At 41.5% G+C, this 23,442-nt stretch overlaps 2 protein-coding genes across 2 annotated transcripts in view; both read right to left on the bottom strand.

Annotated features, from left to right (window-relative positions):
* Window positions 1-8,092: 8,092 nt before the first annotated feature.
* Window positions 8,093-8,455, bottom strand: LOC121859761 (extensin-like). The gene has a single exon (XM_042356749.1). It carries the CDS (start codon window positions 8,453-8,455, stop codon window positions 8,093-8,095), a length of 363 nt encoding a protein of 120 aa, XP_042212683.1.
* Window positions 8,456-8,492: 37 nt separating this feature from the next.
* The window catches only part of LOC121859760 (extensin-like), a 36,124-nt gene continuing 21,174 nt past the window's right edge, over window positions 8,493-23,442 (bottom strand). Inside the window, exon 3 of the mRNA XM_042356748.1 lies at window positions 8,493-8,741. Within this exon, the coding sequence (XP_042212682.1) occupies window positions 8,493-8,741 (249 nt within the window). The remainder of the gene's footprint in view (window positions 8,742-23,442) is intronic.

The raw sequence follows: 23,442 nt of genomic DNA, 5'->3' as shown, positions 1-23,442 counted from the left end.
GCCAAAATGTCGAACGATTATGTATAGTGTGTGTGTGTGTGTGTGTGTGTGTGTGTGTGTGTGTGTGTGTGTGTGTGTGTGTGTGTGTGTGTGTGTGTGTGTTAGTTATATTAAAACATATACAATTTAAGATAATATATAAAGATGCCAAAGAAGAAAGATATACTTCACAATATACTGCTGTATATATTACAAGTGTGGAGGGAGTTTTATGAATATACTGGAGGCGGCGGCGTTAAACCTTTCTGAAATAAATATGTCACTATGAAATTGACTTAAATACTAAATCGAGATTTTAAGGAAATTGGATGGTCTTATTCTGATGTAGAGTGACGCACGGGAGCCTTTCCTCTCATTCTTCTTCCTCACACTCTCCTTCCTCACACTCTCCTTCCTCACACTCTCCTTCCTCACACACTCGCTTTCCTCACACTCTCCTTCCTCACACACTCTCTTTCCTCACACACTCCTTCCTCACACACTCCTTCCTCACACTCTCCTTCCTCACCATTAAATTCCCGTGTTTGTTTCTGTGGGTGAAGTAGCTACCAGACTCTGGCCTCACTCATACAGTATAGGTAACCGTGAAGGGCAGGAGATGGTTCAATCGTTTCGTCAGTCTGTATTGGATTATTGACGTGAGAGTTTATCCACGAGGTAACGGTGAGCTCTTATGATACGTTGTTTGGAGGTTGAGGTCTGGTAAAATGTCAGTGAGCTGCTCTTTATCTCTTATTTTAATATTTTACTCAATAAAAGCCTCGGGATGACTGATTGAATTGTACAGTTTTGTTAAGAGTTTCGTTCCTTGGGAGAATACACTTTGAGAGTATGTCCTAATTGTTGTTGGTGCTGCATTGTGTAACCTCTTGTATTTTCATCCAATGTTAAGACGTTTTCATATTAAAAATGTCATCAAGATGTGCTAAGACATTCACTGCGGTTTGTGGTTGAGAAATAGATCCAAAAATTGGTCTAAAGGTGGAATAATTAAAAAAAATTCTTGATCATTGAAAATCTTTATATTTGGGTCACGCAAACACAAGAAAACTGTTGTTCCATCAATTATAGTCGATTCTCACCTTGCAATTATATACACGTGAAAGTATTCTTCAGTGTGATGGCCACCGTACCTCAGTGTGGAATACTAAATCAATATGCACAGACCCCATCCTGGCACAGAGCAGTAAACACTCGAGCATTAAGGGTCTGGCTTTGATAAAATTCACACCCTTGACAACTTCATCAAGTACAACTTCGCGTTCTTCCTTGACACAGCTAGAGACTACAGATGAACATAAGAGTCATTAAGTTCCACCTCACACCAGACTATGAACGAGACAATATTAACTAAAACATATTATAATATTAAGAGATCACAAACATTACTCTTAAAACATTAAGTATGAAGAAAAGGAAAGTTATGACACCTACAAATTAGTCTACATATCTGGCAGCTTTGTTTCCTAACACCAGTCCTGCATGAAACAAGTTGTCCAAGTAGGTGAGCAAGCTTTGTTATTCCAGGTGGTGGCGGTGGCACTCTGAAACAGGATATTTTTGTTTTGATGATATTACAACACTCAGGAAGTATATATTTAACCCAGTTAATACCACTAATAATACCAGCTATTCCTTATATCACTCAATGACGTGTACCGTCAACGTGAATCTGCACTGTAAGGTTTTAGTATACTGTATGTTACACCAACAATATATTATGTTTTTATATTTTCGATCTATGGTTTTTATTTTGCGTTACGTTGTTAACATATTATTATTATTATTAAGATAAATAAAACAATAACAACATCTCATTGCATGAAATCCAAAAGTTGTTCAGGTAACCAAACTTTCACTCCCACGATCACGTCTTGTGTCAAGGTGACTCAGCTTAGGTATGGCGACGTTGCTGCCTCACTGCCTCGTCAAGTTGTCTTATTAAACTTATACTGCAGCAATAAGTAGAATTGCCTTAACCTATCGAAATACTCCCGGAATGAAGCACTATAGACTAATTTCCATTAAATAATTAGGTCTTGGGAAGCGGTATTGGTAATCAGTGACACTTACCTTCGTCTTAATGGCCCGACATTATACACAAACGCTCGATTATCCGATTCTCAAGTGCTTGCTAATATTTACGACCAACGAAAGGTCACGGCTGCTTAATTGACTTAGCTCAAGTCTGATGCTGGGGGAGCTATAATCAAGGGAGCGTTTAAGAGAATTAGAGTCTTTTTAAGTGGCTGTCTGTCTCCCCTCTCCACCCTACCCGCTCCTCTCTCACGACCAACACAACCTTTAAAGGCAGGTCTCTCTCTCTCTCTCTCTCTCTCTCTCTCTCTCTCTCTCTCTCTCTCTCTCTCTCTCTTTCTCTTTCGGGTACTTGAGACGACAGTGAGTGACGTAGCTCCCACCAGAGGTATCAGCCCACCGTTACTGGTTCGTTATCGATAATTCAATGTATCTGAAGATTTTTTTGGGGGGATCAAGTTTTTTGTCTATTTTGCCGTGTTTCTATAATTCCTTCCGTAGCTTCTGTCTCAGTAGCTGTCGGTGGTAGTGCTTGGTTGTATGTCTGATCTATTGGCTATTTCACCGTTTTTCTCGCTCCTTATTCATATACACCTGTTGCTGTAGAGTATACTGTATTTATACAAAGGAAAATAATCTTAGGTCACAGAAAAGACTAAAAAAATAACAAAGAAATAAAAACAAATTTCCTTAATATAAATTTCCAAAAATATCATTATAGCGTAATAAATTAACATCACCGAGCAACTTTACCCCAAAATACGAGAGAGAATAACGAAATGTAAGCCAGGCAGAATATTTGAAGGACTCTGGAGCTGTCATGATAAAATACGATAATACTTCCGAAGTGAATTACAGTACCAGAGTGTAGAAAAACAAGAACAGGCGAGAAAAACGATACGTACAGCAAAAAAATATAAAAATAAGCGAAACTGTATTAATTCACCAGGTAACTCCCAAAGGTAGATCGTCTGTATACTTATCTTACTGAAAAATAAAGAAGGTTTGTGACCATTTATAGTGGGGGTTGTTGACCAGGAAGAGGAGGTGGGCGTCCAGTGCTTCTCTCAGTAACAGGTCAGAAGTTTCCTGACATTTGTGAATATTGATAACAACTGTATCACTGTGAATCTAAAACTTACGCTACACTGCTTCTGTCTCACCTGTTGTTGATGCAAGAACATATTGTGAAACACCAGCCATTAAAGATGATGTATGCTAAAGGTTTGTTACTGGTGGACATATATGTTTATTCTTTCTGTGATAAAACTTAAATAATAAAGAAAAATAACAAAAGTGCCGAAAAAAAAACAAGAAAGAATAATTAAACGAATCATTTGAATTATATGCAAGTGTGTCTTATCGGTATGACTGCCCGTAAGGTTATGCACCCATTTTCTAGCTGTGATATGGAGAGCAGGCGTACCAGCTTATGATGATGCACTAGGAATCATATCAAAGCTTTTGGTCAGGGAATATAAATAATTAGGGTGAGTTATGTAGACTAGTGAGCCTCGGCTAATAGAAGTAATAGGAAGATACTGCGTTATTCTTTTAGATCACAATATTTGTCTATTTTATGGCTAAGTAATCACAAGAACGACACGGTGATTAGATACTACTTAAAGACTTATGTAAGCTTATTTATGTTGGCTAAGACGACTGGTCATAAATATATACGTAGAATGAGAACTTTTTGTGAGGTAAAAATTAGTCAAGCAAAGAGATCCCCGTCTGAGTCCCACGGCATAAGAAGAAAAAAACTTAAAATACAAAAATCGTAACTGTAACATTCAAGAGACATTAAATACACGCACACACACACACACACACACACACACACACACACACACACAAATATATATATATACTCCTACCCACACTTTCATTTACCTTCCAATACCCCCATTACTCCTTTAAGTCATCAACAACTGCAACATTCCAATCAAAAAATGTCTATTCAGCGTAAAACACCCCCTCTCTCCTCCACCCAGATCCTTCCTTGGTTACAGCCAGCAAAAACCGGGATACACTTGAGAAATATAAAACCCAGATTTCTTCTTCTTGGAACCCGTTGGCCATTCACGTGAAAGAAATACACCGCCCTTTATGGTGGCTACATAATTTCAGGACCAGAGGGAAAGGATTTACAGTAGGGATTTCTGTAGGGATTTCTAGAGTTCTTGTTGATAGGTTTGAGGGGGGGGGTGTACACGTGAGGAGAGAGTCTGCCATACACTATACCATCATGTAAACACAATACACACACACACACACTATCACATCACCATACCACTATAACACCTAACTACAAATTCAGCATACAACTACCACCACACCCTCCCCCAACAAAAAAAATAAAAAATCTACCACTGACCTCACATAACCTATTTGCACCAATCAAGGGGCAGACACCTCCTCGCGTTAGACAAAACTGTTACGAGTTTGTCTTTGTTACGCTCAAGTGTTTACGTTACGAGGTGGGATGTTACAACAGTCTGTAGTCTGTGTGACGAGTGTGGGGCATTACTGGGTGGTTTAGTCACTACTTAAACAGACTAATTCAGTGTTGGTAATCAATTTTTTGTTTGTAATTATCGCTCTTAGATCACCTGAAGATTAGACCCCCCAGCTTATTTAACTGGTAATTAATTAAACACCCTTACATCATCATCAATAATAACAACAACAATAACAGCTAGATACTCGGGCTAAAATAACCTCACATAAATGTTAAACGTATTGGTAATGAAACCTGAACTAGACTCGAATACATCCACAGAAAAATTTAGTTTCTGTCCATTAGTCTTGATATAACTTTAGGCAGAATTAAGAAGCAATATTTAGGGGAGATTAATATTCCTGGCTCCCAAATGTTAAACTAAAGGACCGATATAATAGGAACAGTGTAGCTGGACTTATACGGGAAAGAGACGAACCAGGTTTTATAAACACAACGTATAACAAAGTCTTGATAATTGTAGTAATAATCATAAAGTCAAGTATATGTTAAATTTAGGTGCATATAAAGGCCTCAAGATATTAAGAAAATTACAAGGTATTACAGACACATACACAGAGTAATTATATACATGAAATACATAACACTGCCAGACTACTGTATACTATTCCTTGTAATATATAAACTGAGAAACACACTTGATGGGTCAGCATGTGGGCTCAACCTAATCAACTTGGCCTGAGATAACTTCCTTACCGAGAAACTTTTAGAACCCACTTGATTAAATAACTTTCTGGACCTTACATTTTGCCTGAAGAGGACCTCGTAGATGACGTGAGTGTAGGAGAAGATTTACGGGACAAGGAGCATTATAGATGAGGTTTGGGACCAAGATACAACACATGTCTAAACTGCTATAAACTTTCAAGATCTATGTTGTCAGATGAGTAATATAAACTGGCTGTATCACTCGAACAGGAGTGTAGATTATATGAAGTCGCATTGAAATAACATAATTACACACCACTACACTTGACAAATCCAATCAAAATATATTCACTATTTTTTTTTATATAGACTTAAAGTTCAAGATATTGACCTGAGATGTGACCCTGACCGTCTGACCTATACAATCATAGACGTTTCCATTGGTCAGTTCAGTTTGTTATGTTGACCTTAAACCTGTGGCTCTCACCTTTGACATAGTTCATCAAAAGTTAAATGTGTTTATTTTAAGTTTTTACTCACCTCAGCCTGACGAATTTCAAAATGTTGTGGCCACTTTGACCTCTGGGTGGGTGACAGGGGGTGAGGGGGTGGGGTGAAGGGACAGATGGGGTCGAGGAGGGGGGGTGTAAGAGTGGGGGTCAGGTTTAAAGGGCTGATGAGTGTGGGAAGAAAGAGAGAGGTGAGGGAGAGCAATGAGTGCGTGTAGATTGAGGGTGTTACATGGGGGCGAAGAGTGTGTGTGGTGGAGGGAGGGAGATTTAGGGTGGTGATGAGTGCGTAGGGAGGGAAGTGTGTTGCAGAGGGTACGTGGGGAGGGAAAGAGCGTTACAAAGAGGTGAGAGGAGTACGTGGGGAGAGTGCGTTAGGAGGATTAAAGATAAGAACTGAAGTAGGATAGGTCAGTCACAACACATTCAGGTAAAGGCCAACTTGTTTATTCAGGACAACCTATAGTTATCACGACACTGTTTTGGAACCTGTATATATGAGCTCATACAGGTTACAAAAACGTCATCGTGGTAGCTGTAGGACCCATTAACATTTTCCTATGGTCACCTTCATTCCTCGGTCTCAAGTCCATCGTCCCCTCCCCAGCTTATTTCACTTGATTAAACACCCGAACGCTACCTGGGAGGGTTAGGTTAGGTTAGGTTAGGTTAATCTTAAGGGGATTCTTATATTTTAAAGAGGGGTAAAAGAGGAGGGACCACCGAGTCATGCAGATTGCGTACCATCATTAAGATCTCTCTAACTGGGAGCCTTCAATCAATACTTACCTGTAGTTGGTTCAGGTATTCAGGTAAGCCACTAATTCTTCCAGTAAAGTATATTAAAGTAACGTATGATAAAGTAGAGTGAACTATAGTAAAGTATAATAAAATATGGTAAAGTACATGAAATAAAAAGTAAAGTAAATGTAAGTCATTCATAATAGTTTCTTCACTTACACAGCAGAATATATGTTACCTGTAGCTCATCAAATCTGTTTCACCTTGATCGAGAAACTGTCGTGAGGGTCTGCTAATAAACGTGGAAGTGAGGACCGGATGGAACTAAACATTATTGCCAAACTTCACTCATAAAGATGGTTGAGAGTCATTAGTTAACTTCAGTTGGTAACAGTGGCAATCAGAAGAGGGAGAGAGGGAGGATGGATCAAGTTGTGTTTGTGGGTTCGCACCAGGTTTGTTTGAGGTACACACACACACACACACAAACACACTCTCTCTCTCTCTCTCTCTCTCTCTCTCTCTCTCTCTCTCAAATCTAGGGAAAACCAGGAAAAGAAAAGACTCACCTAAAGCAATATTTCCATGCGTGGCTTTGATGCATAGTAAGAGGAGCTCGTTGGTATGTCCCCCTCCTCCCGCCCCTCTCGCCCTTCCTCCTCCACTCCCTCCCTCCCCTTCCCCCTCTCTCCCTCCCCACCATACCTCGCTGCATTTCGAGTTATAATTAGTACTGACTGATGTTAAGCAATCCTCTCACACTGTCAATATATATTAAACAATCATTTCGAGGCTGATCGCTCTACCTATACTAAAAATTTCAATTAATTTACTGAATAAAATGTGTGTTGTCCAGATGCCTTTTACAGCATTTGGAACTGGAAAATTTATCAACATATTCTAACCGTGGTGTCGCCTGGGGCACGGCAGATTTTAATTTAATTTTATACATAATTGGACCAGCTACAAAGCCTTTTCCCAGCTGCTCTCATGACACACAATCTAAATATTGCATGATGATTCTCATCTGTTGTAGAAAGCTTTTATGTATTTGGTACAGAGGTGGCGGTGGTGGTGCAGTGGACATTTCAGTGAGTAGGAGATACAGTGGTCCAGGGTTCGAGTCACCTTAGTTTAATATTAGTGTTATTAGCATGAGCAAATACTCGCCAGCGTGATGTAAAAGATAGACTGTAAACATTATATAACTCTGCTCTTTTACCCAGTCTGTGGTCTCGCTGGCTGTAAGTTCTCGTGGGGGTGTAGGTGTCATCTGTGGGGCCAGGAAGGTTCTCGTGGGGGTGTAGGTGTCATCTGTGGGGTCAGGAAGGTTCTCGTGGGGGTGTAGGTGTCATCTGTGGGGGCCAGGAAGGTTCTCGTGGGGGTGTGGGGTGTCATCTGTGGGTCCAGGAAGGTTCTCGTGGGGTGTGGGGTCATCTGTGGGGTCAGGAAGGTTCTCGTGGAGTGTAGGTGTCATCTGTGGGGCCAGGGAGGTTCTCGTGGGGGTGTAGGTGTCATCTGTGGGTCCAGGAAGGTTCTCGTGGGGTGTAGGTGTCATCTGTGGGGCCAGGAAGGTTCTCGTGGGGTGTGTAGGTGTCATCTGTGGGGCCAGGAAGGTTCTCGTGGGGTGTAGGTGTCATCTGTGGGTCCAGGAAGGTTCTCGTGGGGTGTAGGTGTCATCTGTGGGGTCCAGGAAGGTTCTCGTGGGGGTGTAGGTGTCATCTGTGGGTCCAGGAAGGTTCTCGTGGGGTGTAGGTGTCATCTGTGGGTCAGAAGGTTCTCGTGGGGTGTAGGTGCCATCTGTGGGGTCAGGAAGGTTCTCGTGAGGTGTAGGTGTCATCTGTGGGGTCAGGAAGGTTCTCGTGGGGGTGTAGGTGTCATCTGTGGGTCCAGGAAGGTTCTCGTGGGGTGTGGTGTCATCTGTGGGGTCAGGTTCTCGTGGGGGTGTAGGTGTCATCTGTGGGGTCAGGAAGGTTCTCGTGGGGGGTGTAGGTGTCATCTGTGGGGGTCAGGAAGGTTCTCGGGGGGTGTAGGTGTCATCTGTGGGTCAGGAAGGTTCTCGTGGGGGTGTAGGTGTCATCTGTGGGGTCAGGAGGTTCTCGTGCGGGTGTAGGGGTGTCATCTGTGGGGCCAGGAAGGTTCTCGTGGGGTGTAGGTGTCATCTGTGGGGCCAGGGAGGTTCTCGTGGGGGTGTAGTTGTCATCTGTGGGGCCAGGGAGGTTCTCGTGGGGGTGTAGGTGTAATCTGTGGGGCCAGGAAGGTTCTCGTGGGGGTGTAGGTGTCATCTGTGGGGTCAGGAAGGTTCTCGTGGGAGTTTAGGTGTCAAAGGGTTCAGATATATCATAATAAATATTTATTGAACATATTCTCAGTGATGAATGAAACAAGAATTATTACCTTTAACATCACTAATGAAGGAAGTGAAGGTAAGACAACACCTGTATACAAAGTGAGTCTCCACGCCATTGCTTAAATTACACATTAGTTTTGATTACGTGAAATGCATTGCCTGTTATTCAGATATTTTAATGAACTGTCCTGATTATAAACCTTTCACTCTTACATTTGTTCTACGTCTATTAGGCAACAAATTCTCATTGCAATTATTTCAATGACTCATCTACAGTATGACACACACAGCTGTATATAGGTCAATGTAAAGCTGATGTCATACTCGCTATCCTTAAAAACCTCTTAAACAAAGCAGCTGTTTTATTAGTACACAAAACTAAATTCTTCCTCGGGAGTTATTAACATAGAATCCCATGAATAAGATTGTTACCTCAACTATACAGAACTGTCACATTACATCTTTATATATTAAGGTGATTTGTAGTAAAAGCTGTAAAGAAAATAAAAATCTTTCTGCAATTAAGCAAAACAACGGGCCATCAGTTTGCGCTCAGAAGAGATATAGAGAAAGTTGGGTACTTTACCATCAGGGAAACCAGGTGTAGTGTGTGGTGGTGGTGGTGGTGGTGATGGTGTTGTCCATGTTGCTGCGGTAGTGGTGTTGATATTGTTAGTCTTGTTGTCGTAGGTGGAGGTTGTTGTTGTTGTTTTTATTGTGCCTCAAAAAAAAAAGAAAACATGGGTCAGTCACGTTACAACATCATTGGTCGGTTCATCGGCTCTCTGGACTCGTGTCGGCCAGTCCTATTTAGCTAATTGGGTAAGTCAACTCGTACTTTGGGCTGTAAACTTTATGGTGAATTTCATGATCTCGTAAATGTTGAAGTAGGCAAATCCTCCGGGAATATGTGGACAAATGAGATGTAATTAGTTTACCTCACAAGTACTGAAGGTTTTATTAGTATATACACGATCAGGTGAGATAACTTTGTGTGTTTAGTGCAAAGATAATGATGCGTTTGGTGTGTTCATGTTGTAATGGCTATATAAATGACTGTGATTTGTTGTATACCTGTAAATGACGCAATTAATGTATAGGTGTATATCTGACGTAATTATTGTATACGTATATAATTGGTATAGTTATTGAATAAAATGAATATATAAAAAAAATATATCTACCTCGCCATTGTCTGTATTTAGCGTGGCACAGAAATCGTAGAATGAATAACGATAATAAACAAAAGTGAATCTCCAATAATGAATGAAGTCAGTACACACTTCACTCTCAGGAACGAGTGCGTTACAATCCTGGCGAACGATGAGGCCAGGGACTTGATCAGCTCAGCAACAAATCCAATGAATTTCAAGAGCTAGAAACGAATTAATGGCAGTACGTTATCAGCAAAACGACGAACGAATTCAGTCGTTTTCCTAGTCAAAGAACGAGTGAACACGGTAAATCGAAATCCCGAAATAAACCATTGAGGAATTCTGTGATAATCCCTGAGTCGACGAATGACACATCGAGCGAGACTAAAAGGGTCGAGTGATGAGTGAACAGAAATGATCACACCATCAATGACAGCTAAGAGGTAGTAAATGATCACCCCTGAACCTCAATAACGAAGCCCCTGATCACTCCCTCAATAACGAAACGCTTGATCACCCTCTCAATGAAACCCCTGATCACCTCTCAATAACAAAACCCTTGATCCCTTCTGTTACGATTCCGAACCTATACACAGCAAAGCTTTTAGTGTGTGAGGGAACGAATGAACTGAGCGGATGAGTTTGGCTTCAGGGAATGTGTCTCGTGCGTGTTGAGGGAAATACGTTGATCTGGCTGTCTGCTGTCTGATTAGCCCTCGGGTTTTTCACGGAGTTTGGACGGGCAATCTCCGTTCCTAATTAGATGCTTCAGTAACTCCTTCGACGTTAAGTGAGTATTCGGGTTTTCGAACGCACATTGCCACATCTTTTTTGTTCGGGCTGTCGTTTGTTTCCAGGTCATTTCCACAGAGAGGCAACTCTTTTTTTTTTTCCTCCTGAGTCTGGGAGTTATTTTTCCTCTTCCGGTTTTGTTTTTCCGTGTTGTTTTTTCATTTTTTTATTTTTATTTTTTTTGCTGGACATGTTCCTCCTCTGTCATGTAACACCTTTTCATTTTAACTTTTTTCTTTTTTTTCATACTCTTTGTCTTCCTTTTCTCTGTCCAATTTTCCTTCCGCTTCCCACCTCCTGTCTCTTCTCAGTTAACGCTTCGCTTTTTTCTTTTTCTTTCGTTTCTCTTGTTTTAAATTAAGATCTTTAAATTCCAATAAGAACACATTGTGAATCAAGGAGGAAGAAGTCGTACAATACTCAGACACGTCACAGTAAAGCTCTGTCTGGTGGCGGTGACGGTGCCCACCACTCACCTGCAATGTCACCTCATGCCCTCCACACAGGTAAGGACGAGGTAGAAATAGGCTAGGAAACCCCTATTAGATGAAGGTCTGCTTATACCCACACAAAGGTGAGAGTTAGGTGAAGGCAGGTGAGGGAGCCTCCAGCTAGGTGAAGGTTCCATACGGTTACTCAGGGGTAAGGATAATGTAAAGGTAGGGTAGAGAGCCCCTGGCCAGGCGAAGGTGCCCGCCTCTTGCCTGTAGGGTGGTCACCTCACGCCCTCCACAAAGCTCCCTAATTGGCCCTAACAAAGGGTCTGGCGATAAGGACAAATGTTGGGAGGGGAGGAAGTGACTGCGCTCTGCCAGGGATCGTTATCGACTCCTCCCTACACGGGGGTATTAGCGGCCCCTCGATGATCCCGTGACGAATGTGCCGCACGGACCTGACCATCCACAGACCGCTCACCGTATTGACCATTTACGTACGAGCGTGAAAACGACTATTGATGGACACTCCCCAATTGTTCCCTTTTGGGGTGGGCGTGACAGGCCTTTCTAATGGGGGTAACTAATGGGTGTCTTCCAACGTGCTAAGACGGCTCGCTAACCATTTACGAATATGCGTGAAACGACTATTGATAGACGCTCACAGTTGTACGAATTTGCGTGACGGGTTTTTTTCTATTACTCGTGAGACTCCATTAAAGAAAAGTAACTAATGGGTGTCTTCAGATACATGTGGAGTAGATCGTAATGGACTATTATTTTCTGTTAAGAACATTAATAGAAAGACTTAAGTGCTCTTTAGGGTTTGCCTGACAGTATAGTCGTGACAAAAACTTTAATGGTTACTCACTACTGACCATTTACCGAGATATGTAATAAGGGATTACTTGAAGATCAGACACCCCAGTTTATTTCATTAGAAGATTAACCATCCTACCTTAACGTACGCCTAATTTAACCTAACCTACCTTAACCGAGGCCCGACTTAACCTTAACCTAACCTACCTTAACCTAGGCCTAACTTAACCTAACCTAATATCATTAGGTAGCGTCAGGGCTAATCTTCAGGTGCTCAGTAATAGGTGTAGTGATGGACTCGAATAGAATCAATTAAGTAGGTACCGACTTATCATACCTGTGTGGAAATACTAGACTAACGCATGAGACTGACAGGTGACAAATGTATGCACAGGTGTGAGTAGAGAAGTGTGCTAATAACAGGTACGGTGTAGGTCATTAACTGGATCTAAAATAACTACAATAATAATAATAGTGCCAACAGGAAGAAGACGACTCGCCCTAACAAGACAACAGCAGCACAATCACTCGGACCCTCTGAACAAATATTAAGGGAAGCGTAATTACCGTTATAGAAAATACGCACTTACCCCTACGGCATAGCACACTTACTCAGGCGGCATAACACACTCACCCTCGCGGCATAACACACTCACCCTCGCGGCATAGCACACTTACTCAAGCGGCATAACACACTCACCCTCGCGGCATAACACACTCGTCCAACACACCCCAACACAATACACCTCCTCAGACAGCACACTGAGGCGCCCCTTCATTTAGGGTTGACTGGCCTGATTCCTATCGTAATAAGCCCTGAAGACCTTAAGTAGGGCAGTGTTTTCTTCCTCCCTCATATTGTATTACTCTCCCTTTGTTTACACACACACACACACACACACACACACACACACACACACACACACATTTCACATTTACGAGGTTTTTGTCATTCTTTTTCAAAACTAAAGATAAGTTCCCTATCCTTGCATGTTTACCTGTGGCGTGTAAAGGTAAAATATATTACCTTCAGGACAGGTAAACATTCAAGTAAATCATTAGGGAACACGTAAGAATTTGTGGTCATATTGTAAACATCCATGACGTTAAAATTCTAAATTCAATAAACTTTGATTTTGACCTCTGTATTTTCGAAGGATTTTGAATTTGAAGCAAAAAAATGGTGAATGGAAATTTGGCTTCACCTGACACTGATCTGCTCCGACAACGATATAACCCTTTTTAATTTCCATTTTTGCTCATGTCATCAGGTGTGTCAGTACTGGTGGAGTTAAATGTAAACACACAGTTACCTGGAGCAAACAGAGATACTACAGGTTTTTACTCAGCATTTTTTCCCTGTTCATTAAAACTTTTAATCGTACTTTATATACAAATTTGGCAATTAATTTGTCTTGTTTATTGGATTTAGTTCTCACTGAAAATGGGTAATGAAAGTACAAGATCCTTTAAACCACTTTCAAATAAGTCGTAAGTCTCACTGGATGACCATCAATATATCCCGGTAAGCATCGAAGGAGTATCCACAAGTCCTACCAAATCAAATGACCGGCATTTCTGTGTTCATGTGTAGTAGCCAACAAACTGGTAGGAACGATCCTCACAGGACTCCTCAGAACTGCTGCAGGATTCAACGACCCAAGTTTTAGTGAGACTCCCAGGCAGTGGGTGGTGGTCACATCCCCAGTGGCCAGACCAACGACCCCTAAAGGATTTTAAACAAGCCCACTGGGACAAGCCCTTCGCAGAGAAGATTGCCTCGGACTTCCTGCTCGAGAAGGCAACAAGTGAATTGCAGAGGACTCACCTGTAAGGGGCAGGTGCTCCTCTTGCTGTGAACTTCCTCCCAACCATCTCGAACTCCACCTCAGATGCTTCTCTAGACTCACAGGTAATAATAACACCAATTTGCTGTTCCATCAACATTGAATACAAATGATTCTGTAGTAATGAGTGATCAGAACAACATGGCACCCACGCCCCCAAGTATGACGCCTCTGAGGAATGGCAACAAGGCACTATGAAGTTAATGACATTACCAAGAGAAAGTTAATCACTGATGTACAATATTTGAAGTGGTGATTTACAGATCCAACAAATCGTTCCTGACTAGATCATGCTGATACCCTGGAAAGACAGCTGGTGTGGGGTTACACATGTATTTCCAACCTGACACAGTACCACAGTAAAATACGACATAAAATACGACACTGCACCTGATATTCACTACAGAAATGTTTAAATCGAAATTCCTCTAAAGTACACAAACCAAATGACTAAGATAACCATTTGCGATAGTGTCCCAGGCGATACTTACAGCTTATTGGTCCCAAAACACAACAAAGATCAGATCTCATCAATTATCGTCGTCTGGTGAGGCCGTAGACAAACATCCCCCGAGCATGTTATGGACGCCGGAGAAACCAGACACTATAATCTACAACCTCACTCTGTATGGCTCACCCTACAGCTGACCGTGTTCCACTCGTTACTACAGCCGATCCCTACTGCTAGTCGCTTATTTCTGGGTTGTGTACCTATCTCCGGCATCTGATCACTGCATTTAATTTCTTCAACTGATGGTGGCTACCTATATGGCGTTGCCTCTGGTCCCTTCCCTTAATCCCTATTCCCGGTGCCTGCTGTTTGTCCTTCCTCCTGGTCCCTGCGGCAGGAGGCGCAGGTCCCTTGTCTGGTCAGCGTCACCACAGGATTCTTGTTTGTTTATGCAGTAAATTGTCCATCATTAGAGTCTTATCCCCGACGACCTCATTAACGACGGCGTCCTCCATCTCCTCTTCCTACTCCTGCTGTTGCGCCTTCAACCTCTTGGCCAAACTTATCTCCTATTATATTTACCCGTGGCTGTCTTCCCCCTTCCTTGTTTTTCTTCCATTTATTTGTCTCCACATTCTGATATTTTCTTTCCTCGACTTCCTGCTCCTCCTGCCTGACCAAGTGAGGAACGAGGAGGGAAGGGTCGCTGGAGTACCCACGTCTGAGCAGCTAACGAGACCTGCCGCCGACCTCAGTCCACCACTTACATTACCACCCAAATATCTTTCTGTTTCGCTCGCCACCAGACATAAGATTTCGATCACCATTACATCCCCATCTATGTTAATGGTAATACCATTTAATTCTTAATCTCTAAAAGAAAATGTGTTGTCATATAAAAGGAGAGTATGCTAACAAAAAGGGTGAGGGGTGAGGGGGGGCGTGGGGTGAGTGGTTTGTGAACTAACACTTTTGGTACTCGGGGGCGTAGCGGCAGCGGTGGTAGGGGCGAGGGTCGTTAATCCGTTCAAACAATTTGTCATTATCAGTTCGTCTGGTCCCACCTAACAAAAAAACAGCCCAAGGCGAACCTGTGTGTAGGTAGAGCTGCCCTAGATCTACCCCCTCCCCTCACCTCCCTCCTTACTTTACCTCCCTTACTCTTCCTCTGACCTTTTAGCATACCTATAGTCCCTCCCTAACCTTTCCTCTTCACCACCTCCCGTAAACTGCCCCATACCTGTGCATCCCTCCTTCACTACTACACTCATAGCCCTTACTCGTGTTTCTATACCTCTCTTGTTCTCACTTTCTGCTACGTGACAAGTTATTCTGTAAAGTTAAGAGACACACCACAAACTCTCCCTCCCTCCCCACCTCCCTATAACCTTACCTCACCCCGGCTCTTACTTTACCACAACTCTTCCCCTAAATTTCTCCCCACACCATTTCTTACCTGCCCCTCCTCCTCCCTCCCACTCACCATCCTACTACACATTTTCCCCTAGTCGCTTTTCTTACCACCTGAGTGACATATTGAATGGATAACACACACACACAACACACACACCACACCACACACCACACCACACACACACCACACCACACACCACACCACACACACACCACACCACAACACAAGTAATGTTTTAACCTATTACGTATGGGTTTGCAAGTACATTTATTTACAGAGGAAGTTGATATGCAATAAAACGATACGACAGAAGCGGGGAAAAACAGAGGCATTAGCTATAAGTAGGACTGAGGGCTTTTAGATCTATAGTGGGAGAGAGAGAGAGAGAGCGAGAGAGAGAGTTATGTAACAAGGTAGTGGGGAGGTGAAAGACGTGGTCGCTGTCGATGGCTGGTAACAGAGGATAACATACGACCAGGAATCAATCAAGGGGCCGCCCTCCCCTTGTCTGAGGGTTGGCGACCATAGTCCACCAAAATCACTATTCCCAAGAAGTTGAAATTGTTATGGAAATGAAGAGTTAATGTATTAATGAGTTCAATTTAAGGTAATATTTAGGGTTCTGTTAAGGTAAATGAGGAATCAGTTAAAGTAAGAAAGTTAAGTTAGTGTAATGAAAAGTTCAATGAAGGTAAAGGGAAGTTAATTTAGTGCAAAAATTTATTATTTAAGATAGTTCAGTTAAGCTTATAGAGAGTTCAGTTAAGGTCACAATGTGTTCAGTTAAAGTAATGATGAACTCAACTACATAAATTTCTTATCCAGTCAGATCGCTCGGGATACAGCTGCACTGCTCACATTACAAAAAACAAAATCAATACGTATTGGGCACTATTGATTACAGATAGGGAGCCCAGAGTACAGCGGTGTAGTGCTGGGGGTAAGGTGAGAGGGAGGAAGAGGGGGTAAGATTAGGTGGGAGGAAGTGGGTGAAGGGGGAAGGTGAGGTGAGGGGTAGGAAGGTAAGGTGAGGGAGGAAGGTGAGGTGAGGGGAAGGAAGGTGAGGTGAGGGAAGGAAAAGGGTTAAAGTGAGAGGGAAGGAGGAAGAGAAGGAGGCACATGAAGGAGAGCCTTTGAAGTTATTTTACAGTATTGGAACACAGTACCAATGGAATGCACATTACAAAGGTACCACACAAAATTTAACGAAAAATATTTGTAACCTTATAGTACAGTGGAAATTATTGGTGCATTACAAAAAGTACAAAATAGGAAATGATACAATTACATTACATAACACATAATACTTTTGGCAGGTGCAAATTGGGTAATTGAAATTAAAAAAAAATTGCAATGTTGAACAGTTTATTGAAGGGATTGCATGTGTAATTCTAGTGGGGCATTTGCTTTTAAACCTTTGATATCACATTCGAGGAAATATTTATGTAGATTAAATAACAAGAGTAAGGCTCCAACATTAATTTTGTTAATTAAAATTTTCTCTAATGTACCGGCGAGGTAACGAGACCACCAAAATTCGATGACCCACCCAATTTTATTTCAAATTTTTATAATGTTGTTTTTATGACTCCGTTTATTAGTGTATTTATTTTATTTTATTTATTTTTTCTCGTTTTTTTTATCTCTTTCTCATTGTCTTGTATTATTTTTGTTTGTTTGTTTATCTCTATTTCTCATTTGGTTTTATCTTGTTGTCTTTATCTCTGTCTCTCTCTCCCTTTTCTGTATTTCCATTTGTCTCCTTATGTCATTTCCTCTGGTTTCTCTTGCTTATACGAACATTCTGAACTCTCTCTCTCTCTCTCTCTCTCTCTCTCTCCATGATAATTATAAAACTGGGTATTTATCTCAGGTAAGGACCAACCCTTCCGGTCCATTGCCTAAGATAAATACGACTTTATGTATAATTAATCCAGCCGAATTATATATCAGTGGATAAATAAATTAAGTGAAATGAACGAAAATATTGACCTAACCTGACCTGACCTAATATGATGATAATATTGATCTGTTGAAATTTGTTGATATAAAACGTTTTTGAGATATAAAGTGGATTTTATTATTATTTTCAGTTTAGTGTCTGTGTGTGTCTGCCTGTCTGTCTGTCTGTCTGCCTGTCTGTCTGTCTGTCTGTCTGTCTGTCTGTCTGTCTGTCTGTCTGTCTGTCTGTCTGTCTGTCTGTCTGTCTCTCTCATATGCTGTATACCTGTACGTTTACTCTGGTATCCTCCTCCTCTTCTCCCCATTATCTTCCACCCATCCTCCACCTCTTCCTTCCTCTCATCCTCCCATTCTCCTTCTACCTTTCCTCCTCCTCCTTTCTTCTCCTCCTCCTCTTCCTCCCACCCCCAATCTCTTACCCCCGTCTCCTCTTCCACCCCTCCCCCCTATCCCCTACCCTCCCCCCTTCCTTAGCCTGAGGTGCCAAAGTCGTATAAAGGAAATTATCGCCCGGTACCGTGAATAGCGAGGGAGGGAAGTTCTTTATCCCGAGACGTCAGGAAGGTAATGGCTAGATGGGAAGCCCTTTATACCAGCAGGTCAGGAGTTAATAGGTGCTTGTGAGGAGGGGTGATGCTGCTGCCCCCACGAGATAGATGGTGGAGTGGACATAATGAACAGTTCTGAGACTCTTCACTTTTGACCCCCAAGGGAAAAAAGAAGTTATAATTATGATGATCACCTGTAGGTCTGTGTCTCACGCCACCCCTCCTTCACCTACTCCTCTTCTTACTCTTCCTCTTCCTCCTTTCCTGTCTCTCCCATCCTCCTCCTCCACCCTCTTTCTCTAAGCTTATTTCACCTGAGTATTAACCACACTAACCTAACCATTATTATTATTATTATTATTATTATTATTATTATTATTATTATTATTATTATTATTATTATTATTATTGTGGTCAAGCAAAATATGACGCTAACATAAAACTTAATTCCTGTGGACATAAATTCTTCAAGAGGTTAAGGGAAGAATACTTCAGCCTCACCCAAACTAATTACAACTAAAAGGGAATTGAGAAATAAAATGAAAATATCCTACATGTATTGTGTCGACAAATTAGAGGAGAATGTGTGTTTAATGATCAGGTGAACTACTTAATTACCAGGTAAACTACTTAATGATCAGGTGAACTACTTAATGACCAGGTGAACTGCTTCATGTCGGTAAATGAAACTAAATTATCAATGGTGTTTAATTTATATATTGACGCTACTGTGTGATGCCAGCGCTCGTTACGGCCTTCAGCACTGCCCTCAATACCACCTTGTTTACTCTATCTCTACACAGGACAGAATTATCTCAGGGTGATGTAAGAGACGTTGTGACAGAGACAAATCGATTACGACTGCCAAACTAATGGAACAAAATTTTCATTGTGTTGTGTTATTTATCGGCGATGAAAAATATTAGCCCAAGGTCCATGTATTATGACGGAGATAAATAATGAATGGTCATAAACCATCACTTGACCTGCCCACTCTCTCTCTCTCTCTCTCTCTCTCTCTTCAAAATATTGGACACAATTCATCAAGTCTAATTATGACGGGCTACTAATTGTTATATACGACGCGGTGTGTGTGTGTTGCTTATAGTAGTTGATGGATGTCTGTGTTAATGTTTGGTTTCATCTGTTTGGTCTTTGGTATTGGATATTTCTCTCTTCCTCCTCCCCCCCCCCTTCCTTCCCCTTTTCTCCCCTTTCCCCCTCCCTCTTCCCCCACACTCTCCCGAGGCCCCTTCATATTGTATATAATGACACCTCTTCCCTTTAAACCCTCTCCAGTACCTCTTCAACACCTCACTATGGAGGAGACCCACTCAGAACCAACGACATTAAGACCAGTTAGGTTTAGGTCTATTCTGACTAAGACCTGGGGACTGGGGGGTACTGGGACCTGGGGCTTTTTAGAACTGGATCTTATGGGGTCTCTTACAACTGGGACCTATCAGGACTAGGGTTTGTGAAGACTAGGGGTCCATTTAATGAGTTTGTCTCTTTATTAATGTCAGATGGCGCCTCGAAAGCTGATGTTGATTCATCTTTGAAATTCTATATCAACTCTTTAGGCCTACCTCGGATCACGTTAAGATTAGGTACCCTAGCTTATTTTAACCTAACCTAACTTAATCCCCTTGGTAACGTTTCAATGTTTAATCGTCAGGTGAAATAAGTTTGGGTGACTAATCTTCATCTGATAGTAAGTTACTCAGCGCTACTGTCCTACGCCGCAGTATAAATGGTCAGTCCATTAGGTTTTGGCCAGGCCGTGAGAATTTAGTGTGTTATCGCTACATCGTCTCGTAAATTACAGCAGTTTCTTACGTTTCGGTTCCTCTTTTAATTTATTTTGTTGTGTTATCTCTCATTGTTGGTGTCTCGCTCTCTTATCTTTTATTAACTCTCTCTCTCTCTCTCTCTCTCTCTCTCTCAATCAATAGTCGTGTTCGTATTATCTAGTCAATAGTGACCATCAGAATAGACGAATCGGCATTGTTGAATCAATCTTGCAGATTCAGAATTTCCAAATCAAGATAACTTCTGTAAGTTAAATTTGTCTGGATAAGGGCTGCCCCCCCCTGTCAAGTTTACGGTAGTGGCTGAGTTGTTACAATACTCATCAATTGTTCTCAGGGTCGTTGGTTCGGTCCCGAGACACAACCCACTCTACCCAGCTTTAAATTGATATATTATATAAGTTGGGGAAGTGAAGGCGGTCGAGTGCAGTACCGGGCACGCTGCCTCCTTGGCATTATGCTGTATTCGATTTTGTCCGATGGAAGCTTGCCAGATTCAAGCTTTGTCTGATTCAAGCCTTGTCTGATTTAAGCTTTGCCTGATTCAAGCTTTGTCTGATTCAAGCCTTGTCTGATTTAAGCTTTGCCTAATTCAAGCTTCGTCTTGTTCAAGCATTGTCTGATTCAAGTTTTGTCTGATTCAAGTTTTGTCTGATTCAAGCTTTGTCTGATTCAATCTTTGCCTGATTCAAGCTTTACCTTATTCAAGCTTTGCCTGATTAAAGTTTTATCTGATTCAACCTTTGTCTAATTCAAGCTTTACCTGATTCAAGCTTGTTCATCATCTCACACGGTTGACGTCTGTGTTCTCTCCTTTACGTGTTATTCCGTCTCTCGTGTCAGGATTAACTGGGGACAAAACACGCAGTAAATAAAAACTATTACCATATGTAAATTAAACTTTCAGTATCTATTAGTGCACATTAGTAAAGCTGAAAAAATAATGACATTGAACTTCCTGATACAGAATTTTTTTTTTAGTTATTGTTATTTTTGTAAAGTTTATTATTAGTACAGTATTGCAATTATATGTTGTTGTTATTATTATTATTATTATTATTATTATTATTATTATTATTATTATTATTATTATTGTCACTGTTCTCCGTATAACCATTATTTTATCCGTACCTGTAATGTTATACTGTTATTTACGTTGTTATTTACATATGCTTGTTACCATATGTACTGTGTTTAAGTGAATTTATACAAATTTATCACCTTAAAGTCGTAACAGCAAAATTATTCTTCAACAAACTCTTAAAGCCTCTTCATACTATATAAGGTCTTGCCGCGGGGTCGAAGAATGTTAGATACCGCCCAGACATTATCATTTCTTTTCTATTTTTTACTCGCTAATTGGTCTCGTAGATTAACTAACCGATTACAAGAAGATTCAATACACGATTGTTAGCCGGAATAGTTTGGTGTGATTAAAGAAGGAAAGATTAACAAGAGGGAAATGGGTTAAGGCCGTATGGTTAAAGGCGTATCTGAGAGAGGATCGCGTTTACCCTTTTCTCAAGACGACAACTATGCGGGTCTTATCTCGTCTCCGTCAGCCTCCCCGTGTTCAGAGATCTCACGATACATTAGTCAAGAGAAATAATACATACGAGGTCTTGGGATGTCGTCTGTTTTGTTCTGTTTGTCGTTTAAGTGAAATACTGAGTCACCTAATGGTTACTCTCCCCCTAAAGCTTTTTCACCTGATGATTGAACACTCTAACACTACCGGGGGGGTTAGGTTAGGTAAAAATAGGTTAGATTAGGTTAGGAGTGATTATAGTATCTTTGATTAGGTTGGGTTGCGTCAGGTAAGGTTAAGTTAGATTAGGTGAGGTTAGGTTAGCATCAGGGTGGTTAATCTTAAGGTGAAATAAGATAGGGCCTAATCTTCAGGTGATCCGACATCGTTCATGAAAGCGGCCATAGTTGTGGCCACTGAATAGAATCCCTCGAGGTTGGTGGCCTTCGTGGTAGGAACGAGTCCCATAGTCGGATATGTAGATCTTTAACGCTTGATAAGCTTATAAAACATTTGTGTGTGTATGTGTACAGTATGTGTGTGTGTGTGTATGTGTACAGTATGTGTGTGTGTGTGTATGTAATAATATATATCTAATCATCATCCTTAAGTAATCGCTTTTTTATTCGACCAAAAAGGGAATAACACGATGTTATATCTCTTGTGTTGGTTCTCTTCAAGAGAGAGAGAGTGGCAGAGAGAGAGAGAGAGAGTGACAGAGAGAGAGTGAGACAGAGAGAGATAGTGACAGAGAGAGAGACAGAGAAAGAGTGAAGAAAAAAAATCTTATTACTCAAGATGATGAATAATTCCTCAACTTGCTCACTCCAGCCGGAAACATCATCTTATGAAACAAGACTCAGCGAGAGTTATGAGAGTCTCCTCCTACATTTACCCGGAGGCTGCAGCAATATGCCTAAACGGGACAAAGAGGGGCTTAGCGAAGGTCCCTCTGTGTATGCTGGTCTCGAGAACCTCCCCACCAGTTTGTCGTACTAGATGGCTCCTCTAAAGCTGCCTACGGATACCAAAGTTCAAATAAGAGAGAGAGAGAGAGACACACAAACAAACAGACACTCAGACAGACAAAGAAAGAGACAGAGAATAGCATCATCTCTTTAAATTTTTTATCTTCGTGCCATAGAATATAACACGGTGGCATCTTAACTTGTACTGCTTGACGTACCTTCATGTATCATGTAAACAGCAGTCGCGGGAGGAGTGACGGGAGGGGTACGGGAGGAGTGACGGGAGGGGTACGGGAGGAGTGACGGGAGGGGTACGGGAGGTGAGGAAAAGTGAAGGACTAAGTAGAAAGGAGAAAAGTGAAAGTAAGTTAGAGGAAGAGCTTATGTAGATAACAGAGAAAGGTGGGGGGTGAATGTAGATGGTGGTGCAGATAAGGGGAAGGAGAAGAAAAAGAAAGGGAGGAGGAAAAGAAGAGAAGAAAAGGTGAGGAAAGGGAGATAATGGGGAGGAGAAGAAAAGAAGAGGAAGATAAGAAACAGAAACGTATTGTTCTACGGTAGACAGGAAAGTTGAAAGATAAAAAGGATATGAGAAAGAAAGGATAAAGTGGACAGAAGGGAAGAACAGACACAGAGGATAACTTGTGTGTAGGAGGCAGTGAGAACAATAAGCTTAGAGGAATTAAAAAAATGAGGGAGGAAAAGGCGTAAGTAATCAAGGTGAATAAGGAGAAGGGGAGGGGAGAAGAGGAGGAGGAGGAGGAGGAATAAGGAATAAGGTCAAAATCATCAAGAGAAGTAAATGGAGAAATAGGGGAGAGAGAAAAAAGAATTGGGAGGAAAGACGAGACACACGGGACAGACAGACAGACACACACAGACAGACAGACAGACAGACAGACAGAGAG

This window comes from Homarus americanus, unplaced genomic scaffold (assembly GCF_018991925.1).
Source record: "Homarus americanus isolate GMGI-L3 unplaced genomic scaffold, GMGI_Hamer_2.0 scaffold27231, whole genome shotgun sequence".
In the NCBI taxonomy this organism is placed as follows: domain Eukaryota; kingdom Metazoa; phylum Arthropoda; class Malacostraca; order Decapoda; family Nephropidae; genus Homarus; species Homarus americanus.
Note: the sequence above shows the minus strand (reverse complement) of the source record. Positions and strands in the feature narration are given on the sequence as shown.